At 37.1% G+C, this 22,090-nt stretch overlaps 1 protein-coding gene across 1 annotated transcript in view; it reads right to left on the bottom strand.

Annotated features, from left to right (window-relative positions):
• Nucleotides 1-886: 886 nt before the first annotated feature.
• LOC134802851 (CLIP-associating protein) overlaps nucleotides 887-22,090 on the bottom strand; it is an 85,011-nt gene continuing 63,807 nt past the window's right edge. The window contains exons 28-37 of the mRNA XM_063775588.1: nucleotides 21,698-21,820; nucleotides 19,632-19,740; nucleotides 18,987-19,088; nucleotides 17,198-17,274; nucleotides 16,213-16,357; nucleotides 15,931-16,028; nucleotides 14,450-14,661; nucleotides 13,223-13,369; nucleotides 3,297-3,431; nucleotides 887-2,705 (exon numbers count right to left, since the gene is read on the bottom strand). Coding sequence (XP_063631658.1) covers nucleotides 2,640-2,705; nucleotides 3,297-3,431; nucleotides 13,223-13,369; nucleotides 14,450-14,661; nucleotides 15,931-16,028; nucleotides 16,213-16,357; nucleotides 17,198-17,274; nucleotides 18,987-19,088; nucleotides 19,632-19,740; nucleotides 21,698-21,820 — 1,214 coding nt within the window. The 3' untranslated portion in view covers nucleotides 887-2,639. The remainder of the gene's footprint in view (nucleotides 2,706-3,296; nucleotides 3,432-13,222; nucleotides 13,370-14,449; nucleotides 14,662-15,930; nucleotides 16,029-16,212; nucleotides 16,358-17,197; nucleotides 17,275-18,986; nucleotides 19,089-19,631; nucleotides 19,741-21,697; nucleotides 21,821-22,090) is intronic.

Below are 22,090 nucleotides of genomic sequence, written 5' to 3'. Positions count from 1 at the left end.
TGACGTTAAAAAATGACTTCGTAAATGAAGGATTACTCTAACACCGTTTACAATCAAACAGTTTTAAACATTTCAATGAAAAATACTTGTATATTTTTATTTTTGTATTTAAAACTGGGTTGATTGGAAACGAGTGAAGAATTTTTGGAAGTGCGTTCAAAAACTATTCAATAAGTAGGGGCCGGACGTTTCGCGGTATTTTTAACATAATGAGCAGTGAAATTTCTTTGTATAATTAAAAAAAATTAATCACTACAATTTAAATGGTATTATAAATCACTTGAACGAAGTACGAATCAATACTTGCCAAGACAAATGGAATTCTGATTTGTCAAAATAAGGATTCAAAATACAATGGAATAAGAGACCTTTTTATAGGCCTTTGGGCGGCTAGAGGTTATGATAACCACGATTGAAGTCATTATTGGCAACAAGAAGTTAGTATTATCATTTTAAGCATGACAGACGTATACAACATTCACAAGAAACTCCATTGCCCTCCTTTATTTTCGAAATGCAACGAAATGTCCGATCCTTATTAATAAGTTAGAGTTAAATACCTACCAACGTACATAATTTTATACACCGCACTAGACACTGCCGATCCTAAGCCAACACTTTTAAGGGTTATATTGGATGACATTATTTTTAACACGTTATTTCAAAGTACTGTAAAAACCATTTTCATTGCTATGATAACATAATTCCACTAACAAGTATGACTAAAAAGTGATAGGATTTTTAGTATTTGATTTATTTTAGTAGATACAATTTTATCAACACGGTTCTTACCTTATATGTTTTTATGATAAAAACTACACAATTTTGTATTAAAGTATCCAACAATTGTGTAATTCTTGTGAAAAAACAAACGACTCGCGACTTATTTTTATGGAGTACAAATATTTTATTATGTCATCCAATGTCACCCGAAAACCACATCTAATATAAATACAATTCTGTACAAATTTGTAGACGCGCGCTCCCCCTTGCCATACGAATCATTTTCAAATAAATTAACATGTCTTTTTATTACATAATAAATAAAATACAACACTTCATATTTCTCAACTACGAAACTTTATTTTTATTTATAACCGAAACAAAAAGTTATACTAAGTTCCATAGTCTTTTTTGCAGTTTTGAATTTGGAAACTTTTAATCCATTATAGTTCAAAAATCGATTTCAATATGTTCTATTAAAAGGAACTCGGGACTTAGGAGGATAAAACTCTCACAATATTAGTTCTTTATGAAGAACATGTGGTTCTCGCTTGTTAGATATTATAAGTGCGCTGTTCAAGACATAATGATGTCCTATATTTTTCAAGTGAATAATTTGTTAGTTGATAAATATCAAATCTTGCACTTTGCAACACAAACAAACATAGTCCTTAACGTATTACGAACAGAGTCGAAATATAAAGAGTACTATTGATCTATTCGAGACATATATTTATATTTATTTATAGTCGCCATTTTTTTAATCGAAAAATGTGTTCATAAATATCTGAACAAGACTCTTTTCTAGGACATAGAGACGTGTTTGTCTATTATCTTATTTAGTTAAAATCGATGACTATTTTTTGTGTTTGATCTTCATAAATTGAAATACTTTATAAACCCATATACAAAAGACGAAGGTTTGCTAGTAGAGTGTACGTTGAGATATTTTTGATCACTTTATATATTGTTGCCGTCGCTTAAAAGTCGAGTATGAAGCTTGTCATTATAATACATTTGTTAATCTTAAGATTGCCTTGAAAGCGGAGGGCTACAATGGTACGTATATTATAACCTCCTAAGTCCTAAATTCATTTTTACAGTTTTGAGTTTGGACAATTTGGAAGCTTTTATTTTCCATTATAGAAAACAATGTCCTTTTAAAGGGACATCGGGATTTAGGAGGATATATGACGACTTAAACGTGTGGTCACTCCTTAACATTATACAATACACAATACTTAAAAGTATTAGTACAGTCGGCTATAGATCAATAGTAACGTAAATCAGTATCACATAAACGAATGACAAGGCTCGCCCTCTCGCCAGCGACCGAGTTAACGTGGTGGTTGATTGTCACGTTGTGTTGTAATAATTTAATTACATGGATAAATTATTGGGGCAAAATCAAATCAGGAATCGGGTAAGTTTCTTTGCGTCATAATTACTTTATAGATCGATGTTTAGAATGTATTACTATGACAATTCAAGAAAAAAAATATGAAAATAATTTTATGTCATTATTTACTATCCTACGACCTATGGTCCTAATATTAGTACTTGCAATTGCAATGAAAACCAAATATTTTTAAATCAGAAACTTAAAATATTTATTTTGTATTGTTTGATTTTAGAATAATATCTTCTTTATAATATTATTGATTCAAATGTTGACAGTTATTCTTGTATAGTGCCGTCCGGCCGCCGGCCGTTAGGGGATGAAAAACAAAGAATAAATATTGAACAAGTCTTTTACAAAAATCATTAGAATTTCTCTAAATAACCGGTACCAAAACACAACGTAACAACCAACTCCCCTATCCTACCTAATGTCCTTCAGGAAGGACGTCGGGTGTCGGGTGCTACTCGTCGGTCTGCGTGGCGCGGGTGGTGGTCCGCGCGCGCCGCCGCCGCCGCTACGTGTCGGGGGGCGCTCCCCCCCGAGCGCCGCCCGCCTCGTCGCGGTGCTTGCTGATGTACACCTACAGACAATTGTTATTTGTTTTACAAGGGGCAAAGCTGTTCTAACCGCTCGTGCTAATATTGATACCCGAGCAAGAGAAACATTTGGCAGCAGACGTTTACAAGTCTTCATTATATAACTCTCTTAATCACTTTACGAGTTATCGTTAGGGAAGTTGTTACGATATCGTTCAATATTGTCGCGATGGGAATAGTGATGCTTAATCTATCGCTATAGAGGTAGATAGATGGCTAAAAGGTTTGTTTTTATACGTGTAGGATGGGCTACCGTTCCTAAAACCCGCCAACGCAGCGGCAGCTGACGTGTACTAGATACCTGTAGTATAGCCGGTACTTGCTGACGGAGAGATGCTTCAAATGCGGCTGCATCCGCTCCTCGCCGAGCGCGAACGCGAACGCCACCATGCAGAAAATGGCTCAGCCAACGCAGCGGCAGCTAACGTGTACTACATACCTGTAGTAGCCGGCACTTGCTGATGGAGAGATGCTTCAAATGCAGCTGCATCCGCTCCTCGCCGAGCGCGAACGCGAATGCCACCATACAGAAAATGGCTCAGCCAACGCAGCGGCAGCTGAAGTGTACTACATACCTGTAGTAGCCGGCACTTGCTGACGGAGAGATGCTTCAAATGCGGCTGCATCCGCTCCTCGCCGAGCGCGAACGTGAACGCCACCATGCAGAATATGGCCGCTTTACGCACGGCCGAGTTTTGGTGGTCGGCCAACTGCGAACAAATAAATATGTCAATATTTACCTCCTTATTCATAAACGCGCTACAAACCTCAATTAGCTAATAATCGTTTGTCTTTATCTGTCATTTTGACTTATGTATTTGTATGAAAGGGATAAAACATAATAGCATAATAATAACATAATAGGGATACCAAAGTGATAAGTAATATTGTACCTAACTAATCATCTATGGATCTGTGATGTCCGAAATAAATAATTTAACTAAACCAGGCCCGTAAAGTTTTATGAATAAGGGGGTTAGAGGGTAGACTTGGTACAAAACTAAGTTACGTTCCTTCACCGTACCATGAGTCACTAATAGTGTCAAAAGTGACATATACGCTAACGTCTACGTAATTTACTTCCTATAAATCTCGCTCACACTAATATGCGAGTACGAGCGAGATGCATAGAAAGTAAGTGACTTTCTCGATAGCGTTTATGTTATAGTTCGTTTTTTTTAGCATTAGAAATAAGGTAAACAATCTTGATGTGTCTTTTAATTGAAAAACACATTTTAAAAATAAGTTACGGCAAATATGTATCAATTATGAATCTAATACGATCATTTCTATTCTTCTGCTTTCATAAGTAATAGTTACTGATTTTTAAAAAGCGTTTTTCAATTAAAAGACATGTCAAGGTCGCTAACCTTCTTTCAAGTTCTTTCTAATGTTAAAAAAAACGAACTATAGTGCCAAATTGGTGGTAGCCACACTTGTATTAGTAAACGTATAATAAAACTACAAAACATACGAAGAATCGTCAGATGACAACCAAAACTCACTAATTACTACCAAAAGTTCAGAGCCATAGTAAACCGTAGTAGTACCGAAACAAGGTTGATTTTTGTTTAATATTTTTTTGTACTTTTTAGTCGTCATCTGACGAAATAGTTGTGCTTATAACACAAATATAAGCTTCGCAGCGAGTACGATTGGTTTGCTATTTTAATATCTCTTCTTCCAACAGATGAGATGGCATGCTTTAATGCTTAATGACCTAAAGACCTATCCTCTTGCCATGATAAATGCAATTTTGATTTGTCAAATTAAAGATTCAAAATTCAATGGAACAGTAGAACTTTTTATAGGCCTCTGGGCTGAGAATCTGAGATGCTATAAAAAGTACATTGGGATATTTAGGCTTTTTTTTGTTGAAAATGTCTTATTCGAACTGATCTAATCATACTATTAGGAAACAAATTAAAATATTTTTATTAATATATTTTTATTAATATATTTTAATTTGTGTATTTTAAGTAAAAATACTAGTATATACACCGTGTTTTTTTTTGATTTCCGTTAATTTCAAGGGTAAATTCCTGAGCTTAAATCAAGTAACTTTCTCAAAGACACCGATGTTCTAATTAACTCCATTTCGGAGATAATCAATAATTTCTTTTTTTCCTATAAGGCCTCTACAAGCGTGGACACTTGCCTTAGGGCCGGTTTACATATTGATTAGTGTTTAGAATGAGTTCATAGATTTGCTATTAAACTTAAGTACAATCTCGGTCGATCGATGTTCGAAATGATATTGATATGTCACAGATTTCAATTGTTTGGTTGAGTTAAATGTAATGCCCGTGTTACAACAACGCTATATGCTACATTTAATTACTTTTTAAACTAATTTTTTTAATAAAAAAAAAGCAAAAAAATAACATTTTTTTTAAGTTAACTATGCCATTTAGCTCTCTTAAACGTACTATCTGTCTTTTGGGGCTCCTCTACACGATGCGCCAACGTCGGCGAATCCGGACGGACGCAGCTATGCGGTAGAATGAGATAGCAATATCACTTGCTCCCTCTAACGCATAAATGCGTCCCTTGGATTGGCCGACGTTGGCCAATCGTGTAGAGGAGCCATTAAACAGTTACCATCGCCAACAATGTACATCGGTGGACCATATAAAAAAAAAGAGGCCAAGTGCGAGTCGGACTTGCCATGAAGGGTTCCGTAGCAGCAAGTAACATAATAAAATTGCGGTTTACGATTTATGACGTATTAAAAAAAACTACTTACTATATCTCGTTCAAACCAATTTTCGGTGGAAGTTTGCAAGGTACATTTTTTTTAGTAATCATTCTCTTATTTTAGAAGTTACAGGGGGGGGGGGGACACACATTTTACCACTTTGGAAGTGTCTCTCGCGCAAACTATTCAGGTTAGAAAAAAATAATTAAAAGGGGGGGAAATAGGGGGGAGAAAGTTTGTGTGGAAAAAAATAAAATTCACAAATTTGTACCAAAAAAGAGCAAAAACGCATGGAAAAAATATTAAAACATTATATTTAAACTTTTAAAATGCCAAATTCGGTGTTTTAGTAAACATTTTTAATCTTTGACTTTGGACATAGTTCCATTTGTATGGAAATCGTTACTACCGCGCGCTATAAATATTTTTTTTTATGGCACGTATTTAACCGGTCAACTAATTAATCGAAATTGAGTAGTTTAAAAAAATAGATATGGGTACTAAAATTAATAGATTGGCACCAAAAAGGGAGCCTTAAAATATATCAATATTTTAAGGCTCCCTTTTTTCTGCGTCGCGCCTTTGCTCTGAGCGGACGTGTGACTGGCTGTTGAATTGAGTTTTGTGGACGTTGATTTATAAATACTTTCAATTTATTCTGTTTTCTCGGACCCTCCTTGTCTTTCGTGGGATTAGTTCCGTATAAGCCGTCGGCCATATTGGTCTGTGTCGGACGTCCCGCTCTATTGAGTGGGATTAGTTTAGTGTGTGAACTTAGCTGTGAAGTGTCAGTGACGATGTTAATTGAGCAAGTTGGTGTAGTTTGGTGAACAATAATACTTTTTGTATTTTTGTGAGATTTGAACCCGGGGTCGCTGCATCTCAGCCGCGCGTGTTACCGCTGAGCCACGGATCGTTGAGCGCACTCGGTCGAATCTAGCGGATACCTCTAGCGACGTCAACGCTGTTCTTGCTTTTGAACTTTATTGCATAAGTCATATAGCTCAATTTAAAATGATTTGCAGTGGTTGCAATACCAATGTCGAGGCGAACGCATCATTACAATGCACGGGCTGCGGCAAATACTACTGCTTGAAATGCTTAGACGTATCACCATTGCAAGCAGAGGAATATATTGCCAAAGTTGCTAAATCATGGCTTTGCTCATTCTGCACTTCAGTGACTAACCGACGACGAAGAAATGATGGCACACCGGTTATGGGTGTAAACACCGTGCTGTTGTCGGGCCGGGGCTCCGTATCCGGGGCCGAGGTCACACTAGATGACTCCGTCATGTCTTTGGACGGCACATTAGACGATTCAAAGATAACTAACAACGCACACGGCACGAGTGAGTTGCAAAGGCAGTCGCTGACCACTCCTCCTAACACGTTCCAGTTCCAGTCATTACATAATACTCCCTCTCAGTCTGATCAACACGCCGAGTTATTAAATAGTATTCTGCTTAAAGTATCCGCACTGGAAACACAATTTTCGGCCATCCAAGCAATCCAAGCAGACATGAACCAGGTTAAATCTGATGTGGCGGATATGAAAAACAGCCTTGACTCAAGACTGCAGGAAATGTCAAGTCGAATTGAGAGTATTGAGTCTAGAGTCAACGGACTAGAGAACTGTAAAACTGAAGTAGATGAGTTAAAAACCAGCGTAAAAAATATAGTGGCAGAAATGCGTAGTAATGAACAGTGGGTAAGGAGGTCCAACATCCAGATTAACGGAGTACCAGAAGCCAGAGGCGAAAATCTCTACTCAATTTTGAACTCGCTGGCAGGGTTAAGTGGTTACCCTCTTAATGTCGCGACAGACATCGACTTTGTGACCCGCGTTGCTGTGAAAAACGATATCGATAGTAGGAAACCCAAGCCGATCATTGTCAAACTGCAAGCACGCTACAAAAAAGATGATTTTATCTCTTCTTTACGGAAGCTAAAGAATTTAAAAGCTAAAGATCTGGGATTTACCAACAACGACTCTCGCATATACGTCAATGACCACCTGTCCGGATTCAATAAGTTCTTGCTTAAACAGGCTCAACTCAGAAAGACTCAAAAACAGTACAAGTATTGTTGGGTCCGGAATTGTACGGTGATGGTGCGGAAGACGGATAATTCACCGATTCTGTACATTACGACTGAGGAAGCTTTAAACAAAATAACATAAGCGTGACCCTACCCATGTTCTTGTTTTTGTTTATAGGATATGTTTTCAGATTAGTATTTATATCCATATTGATTGAACTACATTTGTATTGCAGAAACAAAACTATTACTTACTTTTATTTGGTATTTAACATATTGGTGCGTTGTTTACATTTATCTTGCGACTGTATTTTAAAATCTTAACAGGAAACATGAACATACATATTTTATTAATGGACCAAATTTTGAATAAGCGAACTTTACATACGTACTATATATTATCTTGTCAATCGTTTTTAAATGTCTTTTAACTTATACTATCAAAATGCTCGTGGACTCAGGACTAAAACTACTGTATTTTTACGAAATCTATTAAAATACAATTATGATTTTATATGTATTACTGAGACGTGGCTTGTTCCTGGCATTTATGACTCAGAATTGTTTGATTCGAGGTACAACGTGTACAGGACTGATCGAGACTGTGAGAGACTAGGGGTGACGCGGGGTGGCGGCACGTTGATAGCGGTGCGCCGCGAGTTGCGGGCTGACGCACGCGGCGCACGCCCTGTCGTGGCGCTCCCGGACGCCGATGTTACATGTCTTGATATTCATATAACTCAAGGGCCTGTATGTAAAAAATTAAGGTTGTTTACTTGTTACTTCCCCCCAAGTAAGGAACAGATAGATTCCGAATCACTATTTTTTGAGTATTTGTCTGACTTACATGCGGATTATCCCGATGATGTATTTTTGGTTCTAGGTGATTTCAACATCGGAGATGCGGTTTGGAGCCAACTTGATCAGGGCTCTCATAGCCTTAGGTTAGGTAATCCTAATTTTAACAACCTGACAGTGCAACTATCAGCATTTTTGCAATTTACAAACTTTGAACAATATAATCACATCTCTAACAAGAACGGTAGGTATCTGGATCTAATCCTTTCTAATCACTTGTGTGAGGTAGCTAGCGCGGACCCTCTTGTACCCATAGACGCTCATCACCCAGTCCTTTGTATAACGATTGATATTGGTTCGACTGAGCGTCATTTAAAACCGGCCTCGCGTGTAATACGTCGATTTTTTGCAGCCGATTATATTAAAATTAATTCAAAATTAACGGAAATCAGTTGGGAGACGCAACTAGATACTAATAATATTGAAAGTGCGGTCAATGATTTTTACACCACTGTAAATGATATAATTCAAGAATTAGTTCCCTCCAAAACCTTCACAAAACCAAGTAATTTTCCTTCCTGGTATTCCCGTAATCTTATCATGTTAATTAAGAAAAAAAACAAGATACACAAAAAATGGAAAATATATGGACGGTTAGCTGACTATAACGCTTTTTCTAATTTACGCTCTAAAATAAAAAACGAAGAAATTTCTTGCTACAATTTATTTATTTCTAGGGCTGAAAATAATATAAAAATTAACTCTAAGTCGTTTTGGTCATTTATAAAATCCAGGAAGGATAACAATGGTATTCCCGATTCGCTCTATTTAGACAATATTACGGCAAACGATGGAGTCAGCACAGCCAATTTATTCAATGACTTTTTTCATTCAGTATTTGAACCTATTCATTCTTCCATGCCTAGTGTCAATAGCCCACAAAACTGTGTTATTAATAACGTTCAAATTGACGTACCTCTGGTGGAAAAATACTTAAAGAATCTAAATGAATCCAAAGGTAGTGGACCAGATGGCATTCATCCTGTGTTTTTAAAACGTTGCAGTAAGTCTCTTGCATTACCGGTATGTTTACTCTACAACATGTCACTTAGGTCTGGGTCCTTACCAAAAATTTGGAAAAAATCTATCATTGTGCCTATTTTTAAAAGCGGTGATAAACATAATATTAGAAACTATCGTGGCATTTCAAAATTATCAGTACTACCAAAACTATTTGAAAAAATAATTTATGACACGCTCTACCCAACAATAAGACCGATGTTAATAACGCAGCAGCATGGCTTCATTAATAAACGGTCAACGGAATCTAACTTGTGCGAGCTACTTGATTATGTTCTGAGCGCAATGGACAAGAATTATCAAGTTGATGCTATCTATACCGATTACTCAAAGGCATTTGATAAAATTTCACACTCGGTCTTATTAAATAAACTGGAAATGTTCGGTATTCATGGAGACTTGTTGCGTTGGCTCACATCGTACTTGCGGGATAGAACTCAAGCAGTTACTATTAAAGGATATACCTCTAGTTTCGTGCCTATTACGTCAGGGGTCCCGCAGGGCTCGCATTTAGGACCACTACTATTTAACATATATATTAATGATGTCATTAACTGTTTTTTAAATTCTAAAGTATTGTTGTATGCTGACGATACTAAAATATTTACCGTTGTGAAGTCCGAGGCTGATTGCGTTAATTTGCAGGATGACCTTAATAGATTGAACAACTATTGTTTATGTAATAAGCTGTATTTAAACTTAAATAAATGTTCAATTATTACATTTACGCGGAAGATTCACCCTATAACATTTAATTATACAATTGGAAACCAACCACTTACTAGAGTTACTGAGGTTAGAGATTTAGGAGTATTTATAGACAGTGAAATTCAATTGGTCTCACACATAGATAAGATAACATCTAAAGCTTATAAAATGCTTGGTTTCATTTTCAGGCAAAGTAAAGATTTTAAAAACCCCACAACGTTACTTCTTTTATATAATGCATATGTAAGGTCATATTTGGAATACGCATCTACAGTTTGGAGTCCCCACTTTTTAGTGCACATTAATTCATTAGAAAGTATTCAAAAAAAATTTCTTAATCGTATGAAATATAAATTCAAATCTTTTAAGCCTGAGAATTTTGAATCCTTACAAGTGAGAAGAGAAAAGCGAGACGTAATTTTCTTGTACAAATTATTAAATAATTTAATTGATTCTGAAGATCTTCTCAGCAAGATAATATTTAGATGTCCTACGTATCGTACACGGTCCACCGCTTTACTATCCGTTCCATTCACCCGCAAAAAATATGTAAGCAACAATTTTTTAGCAAGAGCTTGCAATATATACAATAAGAAATATTCACACATTGATTTGTTCCAGCATAAGTGTAATAGATTTGTTTCTGTCATCAAACTAAATAAAACTCGTAGCTCGTAATAAATTTGTAATCTTGTCTAGTATTGTTCTAATTGTTATTGTAATTGTAACTATTGTTTGTAATTTCAAATTCTAAATGTGCTTGTTATTTTCCAAATTCTAAATGATGCTTGTTATATATATATATATATATATATATATATTTTAATTGTTCTTGTGGAATATCTTACTTGCTGAATGTTACTGTTTAACCAATTTCTAAATTCAAAATACTTAATAATTGTACTTTTTTTCGGAGCAAAGGAATTTTGTATTAGCTATAAGTGGAAACTGTTTTGGCTTATGTTTTAACTATATCTTTTACCTAATTGTATTATTATGTGCTGTATGTTTCCCAAATAAATAAATAAATAAATAAATATGAGATGTATTTTAATGCCGTTACAGCTTTTGATTATTTTTAGGCAGATACCAAGTATTTATTTGGCAACTGAATTATTATATTGGAGACCATTTATAAAGCACATTTTAAAAATAAAACAGCTATCTATTAATTAAAAAATTAAGTTTCTTTTAAAATATTTTGTTTGGTCACTACACGGTCAACCTAACACGCTCCTCCTCGCTTCGCTCGTCGTCGCACCTATCTTTTGACTCTGGCAGAACACAGTGGTAACTACTGAAATTAGTAATTAAAAATTAAAAGATCTAATGGTATAATGACCATTAGGTGTTTCATGATTAGGAATTTCGACTATAAGTATACTGACCATTGTGCATTGGTAAATTAATTTGAGGTGTTTTGTGTAAATAGTGACCAATATTCATTAAATTTAACTGCTTTCGTATTAAAATACTACCTGAAACGATATGCTCAATATGATTAGGTACTTAGATGTGAACAACTAGATGACAACCAAATTTTATGATCGCTTTTCAATATTAGTTGCCAACTTATTATTTTAGACGCCAACTTATCACTTCAAGTTTCCTATAAATTATTTGGGTGGCTTGATTTTGCTGCCAGTTTTTGAATAATATGATGCTTATATTTGCGGCTAATATAAATTTATTGGTGCTAAAATATTAATGCACAGCCCAATTATATTATTATATGCCCAATGAAAGTTCCTGTTTAATATTTTATTTAGTTGCCCGGTTAATAATAAGCCTTTTTTTATTACGAAAAAATGTATGAATGCCTACTATAAAGTGATATTTTTCAGAATAAAGAATACATGGGCTACATCGTCCAATTTTTTATTTAGTGCAAATCGCTACACTGTGATTGTAACATCCAATATTGTCACAAAAAATTACATAACATTTTAATTTTTTGTACAAAAACCAATTCTTTGTATGAGAAGGTATAGTAATTATTTCAAAAATGAATTCCTCGTCCCTTAATTATACGAAAATGATATATAACTTGCCCTAGTTGCTAAGACTAGGATGGAATATAGCATAGATTAGACCTGGGGAGCCGACCCTTCCACCCCCCCACCCTTTTTAGGGGGTCTGCAATCACCCACCACCTTCACCTTGAAATCGTATAAGGCCCTACAAGTACAGTATAATAACGCGTTTAGGGCGCTGATGGGGCTGCCGCGATATTGCAGCGCGTCAGGGATGTTTGCGGAGGCGCATGTGTCGTGTTTTAAAGCTACCATGCGCCTGCGAGCCGCGTCCCTGGTGCGACGCGTGCGCGCCAGCTCCAACAGCGTCCTAGAAATGATTGCGGACAAGTATTGTCCGTATATCACATTTTGCTGCGGACTTCATACGCCCAGCAGCACTGTGGTAAACACATTGAGAAATAGATGATGGTTGTCAATGTGCTTTATACCACGGTTGCTGTAATGTTGTAAATTATAATATTAAGTATGTGTTTAGTGTTTCTTTAATGATAAATGATAATGCCTGTATTTTAATTATGTATTTATGAGTCACAGATACTTGAAATAAATGAATTTTTATTTTATTTTATTTTTTTAATCTCCTGGCTACCGGGCCAGATCAACTTTGTTTGACCTAAGGAACAATCGTGCCAAGCGGCATCGCCTGAGACTAAAGTGCATGCACCTCCATACATTTGTCTTACTTACTAACCCTACTAATTTATGAAAAGTCTAAACGATTTGTTGCTATGTAATATGACGATTAGCCAGTTTTAGTGTTTAGCAGTAACGCTTTGGTTTACTGCGACATAAACGCGTATTGCTTGTGTCAGCGCAACCTAACGTGTATATATAGGCAGGCATTTAGAGAATATACGTTCTTATACTATCACACATAAGGTGTTTGACTTCTACTCCCATCACCCGCTCGAAACCATAAACAACAAGTACTATATCTTGTTATTTGAGCTATGAGAAAGAAAGTTGGTGACGTCACAAACAATCCATTTAATGAGTATTTATTGGTTTCAAATGATTAGAAGTGCAAAAACATGTTTGATTGTGTTTTTGCTGTTTGTAAATTTGTTTTTATTACAGCTGTGAAACAATCCAAGTATCTATACAAATAATCCTATTTTTTTTTATATTTTGTCTGTACGTACCTGTGAGACTCCATCCATGAGTTGTCCTACTATGTCGTCTGTGAGCTCGTTGCTCCGTGCCTTGGCGACCTCGGCCGCCAACTTTAACGCGCAGAGCGAGGTCGGGTACCCGCGGGTGCGGATTACGGGCTTCAGGAGGGCTAGGACCTGAACCAATAAAAAAATAGGGATTCAATTTGAAAAGATAGCACTGAAAGTTCCACAATTTGGATTACTAAATTTTGTACCTATGGGAAAATGAAGACAATCGAATATTAGGTTAAAATATTTCAGTTTTCGACTCTCTGATCATAAGTTTCAACAGAACTGGACTAAAAATGCAAACAATCGAAAAATCGATTAAGATTTTAGAATTTTGACCACTAATTCTCATTTCTAATTCTGCACTTTCGGCTTTCGGATCAAAATATCGACTTTCAAATACGATTGGACCAAAACCGCAAACATTCAAAATGGCTGCCACTTTTTTTTTAATTTTTACCTCTGATATCTATTTAGACACTTTTCGACACTAGACTCTCAGATAAAAATATCGTTTTAGAACAGGACGGACCAAAATGTAAAAAAAAACATGGCGGCCAACAATTTACCCTTTTGACATGTGATTCATATTAGCTCTCAGCTTTTAATCTTAATACATTCACCGCTGAGCTACGGTGGTAGCGCTACGTCGTGGCCGATAAAATGGGTTTCCCCTTCGAGCAACACCGGGAAGGGAGACGGCATTCATACTGTTTCCCGTCTTCTGAAGCATAGGATAGTTGTAACTGTACCTATGGCGATGCGTGTAGTGACTCGTCCGTACACTAAAAGAGATCGAGTTTTGCAAGATTTCTCTTTGACGTGTGTCATTTTCTATGTGTTTGTGTCGTCATTACGGATTGGATTTTGTATGTAGTGAGTGAAAAATGAGACTGTGTGCACATTTCCCCCCGAAAAAAAAATGACAGAACGATTTGTACGGTAAGATATCGCTTGGGCTCCTCCCTTCTGACATGTCGGAAGCCGGCGTCGCTCGAAGGGTTTCCCGGTATGTAGCGGAAATGCTTCGTAGAGGCAAAACTACAACGTGTAAAACTTGTTACCTGCGTCGCCGGCAGCGCCTGGGCCACGTGAGGCAGGCCGTGGTCGACGGCGCGCATGACCTCCTTGCTGAGCGCGCCGTACGCGTTGATGAGCTTGAGCAGGATGAGGTCGAAGTAGTCCAGGTTAAAGTAGACGTGTTACCTGTGTAGCCGGCAGGGCCTGAGCCACGTGAGGCAGGCCGTGGTCGACGGCGCGCATGACCTCCTTGCTGAGCGCGCCGTACGCGTTGATGAGCTTGAGCAGGATGAGGTCGAAGTAGTCGAGCCACTGCGGCCGCGTCTCGGGCCGCCGGCACAGCCAGATCAGCACCTTCACCGCCTCCGCAGCCGCGCGCTCGTTCGCTGTCGCCCACCCTATAGAAAAAAATAGATGATTATGTAACCATGTTGGATATTTACTTCTTATAAATGTCATATTTCCAGCTTCTCGGCTTTACTGAGGGAGCCTGAGGTCAGTTCGACGATCTAATTAAAAGAATATATATATATGAAAGCGATTGCCATTTGACCTTAAAACCCAGAGGAGAAACCACGCGAAAGGTAACGATATGTGATGCACGAAACTATTGAGTGTTCGATACTACAATTTTTTAAATAAAAAAAAATCGAAACGTTTATTTTTTTTTACCACATCGGTGGCAAACAAGCATACGGCCCGCCTGATGGTAAGCAGTCACCGTAGCCATGGTATAATAATATACTCCGCCTGGTACTCTATTCCGAGATTCGCGTATGACCTAACTGACACGGGCCTACGTCATCATGCTGTTTACAGGTTCTCAAACTTTAAAATGTGGGAGAATTTTAACCAACGGTGAAAATTATTTTAACGGCATTAACTTTAAGTTATTCATGTAGAAACATAGTAAAATAAAACAAATCTAATGTATTAAATTAAACTTTATTTATCTATACAAGACAAACGTTTGAAAAACTAATTCACAGTTACACATTAATTACCAAGCTTACGGCGTGAAAAGTTTGGAAAACACTGCGACTGCTGACACTGAGCGAGAAGGAAATAACAATTAACACGCGTTCGACAAGGATGACGGTCAGGGCATGAAGTTATCTAGATCCGAATTGTCAAATGTGACAGCGCTATCCTGTGTTGTCAGTAGTGTAAACAGAATTACCCGAACGTCTGAAATTTCTGTCGTGAATCGGAAGATATTGCTAACGAATAATTAAAAATGACGTGTTAGTGTAAAATTTAAGATAAAATACATATAAATGAAAATTATAAAATTATAAAGAAATAATTTAACTTATTAACCATAGATATAATGTACCCATGTAACATGTTATGTTGAAATAAAGTGGCAATGTTATTGTGACGTAGGCCCGTGTCACTCTGGGAATAGAAGACCATGTTTTATTAGACCATGACCGTAGCCTATGACGCCTGCAACTCCAGAGGTGTTTGGTGTGTGTCAACTACATGGTTTTTGGGTCTGAGTGAACGTAAGTAGTGGGTTGCAGGGCCAATTGGCCCTTCTGTAAGTAAGTTTGTTCAATACCGCCTTAAGTAATAATGAAGAAAAATATAATTCAAAGTTAATCAAAATTAAAGATGTTTGATACAGTGGTAATAAAACTTATTCAAACTATAGAATAATTTACCTGAGGATTGTTGGGCATTCGATGCGTTTTCCGAGTTCTCCTTGTCACCAGCGTTCTCGTCGACCGCTAGCGTAGCCAACGCCACCCGTACTATATTCCTGTCAAATAAAACTCACATTAATAATTATCTGTAATAAAGTTATTACAATAGCGAAAATAATATTCATTAGATATTACTATGTACTCACAACATAAGCTTTCTTGAGCTTACCGTGGGGCTTTGTCAATTTGTGTAAGAATGTCATATAAAAAGAATTGGTAGAGTCTACTTGTATAACTCACTTGAAGTATTCGGAGGGCTTGCGGCAGTCCCCGTACTTGAGTATCTCGTGTGTGGCGAGCAGGAGCCGCTCCCACTGCTCGGGCGGCGCATTTTGTGTGTCCAGTTGGCAGAGCGCCTCTAGAACTTCTTGCTCACGGAGGCCGGCTAGAAGCAAGGATTTCCTTTTAAAATTCGCCAAATGAATAAAACGCTATTTTCACCGCCCGATCACCTCCCATTCGCAAATGAAAAGAGCGTTTGAGGGAAAACCGATAGGACGCCGCCCGATCGGTCGACCTAGGTATCGATGGGCGGATGTGGTGGACGCTGATCTGCGCGAGCTCCGAGTTGAAGACTGGCGAGAAACGGCACAACACCGGGATGCCCGGGATCACTGGCGAGCAGTCGTGTTGGAGGCCAAGACACACTTTGGGTCGCTGCGCCAGAGGGGTAAGTAAGTAAATGAATAAAAACGACGACGGAGTTTCCATAAGTGCGGTCTGCGACTTTTACGTGAGAATTTTGTGGAAAATTCTTATAATACACCGACCTTTAGCGAAGGCATTATTGCATCCAGACGGATTATGTCCTCTGCAGGTCGCATTTTTTAACCGATTCTCGTGAAACTTTGTGAGCAGGTTTGGTAATTAAATAGTATTTTTTTGTTGTTTAGTTTTTTTGGAAATTTCTTGAAAAGAATCTATAGCAATTGTGAGTTCGCTGTGATAATTATTTAACATTTTTTAAGCTTGACGCGAGGTGTACAGCTCACAGAGCCACTAGTTTTTAATATCCTGTTATTTGCATATGTAAAGATGTAGTGCACTGTTATCCATCGTGTTTTCTCGGAAACGTTCGTATTTGTCATGCTACTTCAGTCAACCTCAGTACTTTTGTACCGAGACTGACTGAAATAGCAAGACACGTTCGTACATTTCCGTGAAAATACGATGGAAAATAATTATGCACTACGTCTGTAGAAAAGTATTCAAGTGTTGTACTTACATTTGGTTATTAGGAACCCATTCTCATCAGTCTCGTACGGTTTCATCTTTTCACGGCATAGCGCTGAATTGTAGTCTCTGAGAAAGTTACCAAATAAATAAATAAATACCGTCAAAGTATAATCTCCCTCTAACACAACTTTGCCCACCGCGTTTTTGATGAAAGTGTATTGTAACTACTTTAAAGTTATTTCGATTTACTGAACTGTGACGCGGTGGGCAAAGTTATGTTAGAGGGTAAAGTTTTATACTTTTACGTTATTATCTTACATATACATTAAAATATATTAAAATAGGGTTAACTCAGGTTGTTAGGTTTATTTTTAAATACTTTCCTCCTTGTTTGTTTGTATTTTGTGCTTTGATTAATAATTTAATTAATTTTAAACCAAGGCTTGGAACCGGTTTTTTCTTCATACAAAAAATACCGGTATTATTACGTTCTTTTTCGTTCTTTGGTTTAGTTTTTAATATTTAATAGGACAATCTAATAATACGAAGTTGTTACCTAAATACATGATTCAGTCCAACGTGAATAGCATAAAATAGTTAAAAATATTAGGCTATCTCGGGGTTTTGAAAAAAACCAGTTCCGAGCCTTGTTTTAAACACATTTAAGACATTTTTTTGTGCTGAAAAACTCTTATTTATTTATTTTATTTATTTAAGGATCACCAACGGATAATACATCTACACAATTACATAGAAACAATGACATTTAACAATAACAGATGCTTAGCCACTTATAGGTGACCACAGCTCACACGTGTACATTTCAAAGAGAGTATACATATAAACATCTAAAATTTACTTAAAGTTACTTAAATTAACTTAAAGTTACTTAAATTAACTTAAGTTACTTAAATTAACTTAAAGTTACTCAAATTAACTTAAAGTTACTTAAATTTACATAGAGTAGAGATATATGAACAAGAAAACATCTCAACAACAACACAACAATCATCTCTCTTGGTGAATATTATTTGTATCCTATGGTATAAAATGGTGTAGGATATAACTGAGTGATGCTGCTCTCGGTGTTAGTATTTTACCTACCAGCGGTGGCAGCATGGTTGCATTTTTATCGCCTGTAACTTTCGCACTTACATAATACACGTTAGAACGCGACAGGCATGGTGACGGGCGATAAAAATGCGACCATGCTGCCGCTTTAAATTTGCCAGCTTAAAACCAACCTGCAATGCATATTAACTCACATTCATAGACGGGTCTATCGCGAATTTATTTTATTACCTTTTACCACATAATGTTAATTATTGTCAATAGTCCGACACGCAACACTCACAATATCCACGCGCACATTCGAAGATAGATCCCCTGGCTTTAACTTCTGTATCACTGGTTCCCCAGTTGGCGATAAGTTAAATCCATCCTTCACATTAAAATTTCTGGGGTGTTTCTTGATTTCAATCGCTTCTCGCACAACTCGAGGATAATAATGGCGTTGGCGTTAATGTGAGTAGGGCTCGAAACCGGTTTTTTTTAATCCCAAAATAGCCCAATATTTATAATTATTTTATGCTCTTTCCGTAGGACTGAATCACGTATTTAGGTAACGACTTCGTATTATTAGATTGACCCATCAAAAATGAAATAATAAACCAAAGAACGAAATAGAACGTAACAATACCGGTATTTATTGTATGAAGAAAAAACCGGTTCCGAGTCTTGAATGTGAGTTAATATATGTGTTCAAAACGCGAAAGTTTTAAATATTATACAACCTGTAATTAATTATCAAACAAAGAATGTAATAGATATAGTGTTACCCGTGCGGCGTGTGGTCGTGGCGGTGCAGCGGCACGGGCGAGGACTCCTTGGTGCTGGGTGCCTCCTCCGAGCTGTCCGCCGACGCCGCGCGCGCCACCTCGCTGCCACAACATATTACTAATATTAATACTAACTTCTGTCGCTGATTGTACAGGGTTTTGGCTGGATACAGTCCGTTAGCATTTACTTTTGGCCCACAATAAAGAAATAATATAGGTACTTTTAAAAAATAACCACGAAATATTTATTAATATACTTTGTTTTGTTTCCATTCTAAACGAAAAAGAAGTAAAAAAGCGGACAAGTGCGAGTCGGACCCGCCCACTGAGGGTTCTGTACTTTTTAGTATTCTTGTTATTGCGGCAACACAATGAAGTCTTAGTAATAAGGTCCCATTTTTTACCCTTTGGGTACCAAACCCTAAAAAAGGAAAAACCGAAGGCCTGGCCGTGGCTTTTGGGCCAAAACTTTGGAAGCCCCTGCTTTAGACAGTTATTCAAATTAATTTTAACTATAAGACTCCCGTGAGACGTGAAACTTAAACATATTAAAATTAAGCAATCTATTCAAAGTAAGCCAGTGAGCTAAGTAATCAAAATTCTATGAAATATTATAGTTATTTATTTAAGCATTTTCATACTTACGCATTATAATGTCCATTCGGTACCCCGTTGACCCCCTTATTAGATAGTGTGACGTCCGACATCTGACTGATACCGGAGTCTTTGCTCGACATGTGGTTACCGCACTCGGCTGTAACAAATGTACATAATTAGGATCAAGATGAGAACAAAAAATGTCCCCTATGAATACAACTTTGAAAAATGTTTAAACCAAGGCTCGAAACCGGTTTATAAAATAACGGTATTTACCGGATTGTTGGGTCCAGAGGAAGACCGAAGATGAGATGGGCAGATACCATAGTAAAATGCATGAGGGCCTGCGACGTTTCAGTAGACGACACGCCTGATGGCGCGAAGTGGAGAAAGGACAAGAAAAGCAGACCCCACAATCAGATGGGAATAATAATGCTAAGGAGAGAGAGAGAGAGAGAGGTATTTACCGGTTTTCCTCCGAACTTTCATAAGAACGCGAACGTTTTAAATACTTTATTGCAACCTAAATAAACCGGTTTATTCGACGAGCGACCTGGCCTACGCCCGGCCGACCTGGTGGTGTGCCACGTAAACATAGACAACGAAATAGGAAGAAACCGGTTTTTATTGTTCTAAACCGGTTAATATAACAAGAGCTTTATGGAAATGTTCTTCTAAAAACCGATTTAAAAATAACGGTTTTTCGAGCGAAACAATAATAAGGATTTTTTTATTCGAAATAAAATATTGAATTGAATTAAAGCGAAATTAAAAGGTTTTGCGCCAAGTACATGATAACGGTTTGGAAATGTAACCGGTTTCCGAGCCTTGGTTTAAACTGCCAATAATTCACTAGGTAAAGAGGCCATCGCTATTAATGAACAATTCACACAGACTAACAAAAAACCTTGTTTTTATTTGATTCCAACTGTAGCAAATGGTTAACATTTAGTTTATTTAAGGTTTAGTTACATTGTTCGCCATTGTACATAGGTCACTAGATAAGTTTTGCAATAGACTATTTTTATATGAACAAATTTAAAAAGAAAGTAAATGTTTTCCCGCCAAACATTGTCTATGGAAATTTAGTTTTAAAAAGTATATGTGATAGGCTTCCTCTGTGTTTCATATTTGTCCATTGCAAAACTTATCTAGTGACCTATTTATAACGGGCATTATATTCAACTCAACTAACACGCACTCGACAAACACATAAAACATTATGACATGTCAATGTCATTTCCTACTGTACTTTGATATTAAATACTTAAGAACCTTCTTATTTTATTAAGGTGATAAGACTTTTAATGTGCACTGCTTATAGTAAAGTTTATAATTAAGTGAATAATTAAAAATTAATTAATATAGTAGACCGGGAGATAGTGACACATTTTACTGGGTCATTTGTACCAGTATGGCGGTTCGTCAGGGGTCTAAGTACGTAATGAAGGAAAGAAAAATGATGGTCATAGCGCTGGTACCGGCGGCCCAATCGCGTGGGCGTTAGTCGAACGTGTGGGATAAAATACGAGTGTCGAACGATTTGTTCCACAAAAATCCTCGTATTTTCCGATAGTCCATAAAAAAGAAGTAGGCGCTACCGTACTTACAGCCCGCCATACTGAGGCGAACACATTAATTTAAAAAAAAACAATTCAATCATTTGTGCCAAGCTAATTTTTGCACAGGTGATCATCGTCGAGCAGCCATTCGCTACCGCCTACTTCTTTTTTATGGACTATCGGAAAATACGGGGATTTTTGTGGAACAAATCGTTCGACACTCGTATTTTATCAGACACGTTCGACTAACGCCCACGCGATTGGGCCGCCGGTACCAGCGCTAGGACCATCATTTTTCTTTCCTTCATTACGTACTTAGACCCCTGACGAACCGCCATACTGGTACAAATGATCCAGTAAAATGTGTCACTATCTCCCGGTCTATCCTTCGCTGAAACACAGGGAATCCTAGTTCAGGCATTTGTAAACCACTTGTCTCTAATAAAAAATCTTAGTCTTTTAGGGCAACCACTGTGCTACATATACTTTTTTCAATAAATTATTTGTATTTGTACTTCGAATTTTGATCGTGAAAGGCAAATTTCTACTTACCGTTAGCATGCTGCGCGGTGTATGTATGTATTTCAGTAGTAGTCCGCCTAATACGTGAATGCACGTCGTCTGTGCCCGAATTCGGTGTCGCCGAGGAGGTCCTCAACGGAGAGTCGCTGCCGGCTGCACAGATGAATCAAGTTTAAAGAGGGGGCGTAAGGATTAGACGGAAATAAAAGATATGACTCGGCACGCGAAACTCGCGACGGAAGATTTGATCTGAATTACTCTATAAATATATTTCTGTTTAAAATTTTGCTTGTCAGATCCGTCGGCTATATCACTAGGTATTTTATACTAAAATTATAGGTACTACTATGGTATGCAGGGTATCGATATACAATAGAAAATAAATGAACATTAGACATGTTTTCCTCATTTTTAGGGTTCCGT

The sequence above is a fragment of the Cydia splendana genome, chromosome 25 (genome assembly GCF_910591565.1).
Source record: "Cydia splendana chromosome 25, ilCydSple1.2, whole genome shotgun sequence".
Lineage (NCBI taxonomy): Eukaryota > Metazoa > Arthropoda > Insecta > Lepidoptera > Tortricidae > Cydia > Cydia splendana.
This window is presented reverse-complemented; position numbering and strand designations above follow the sequence as displayed.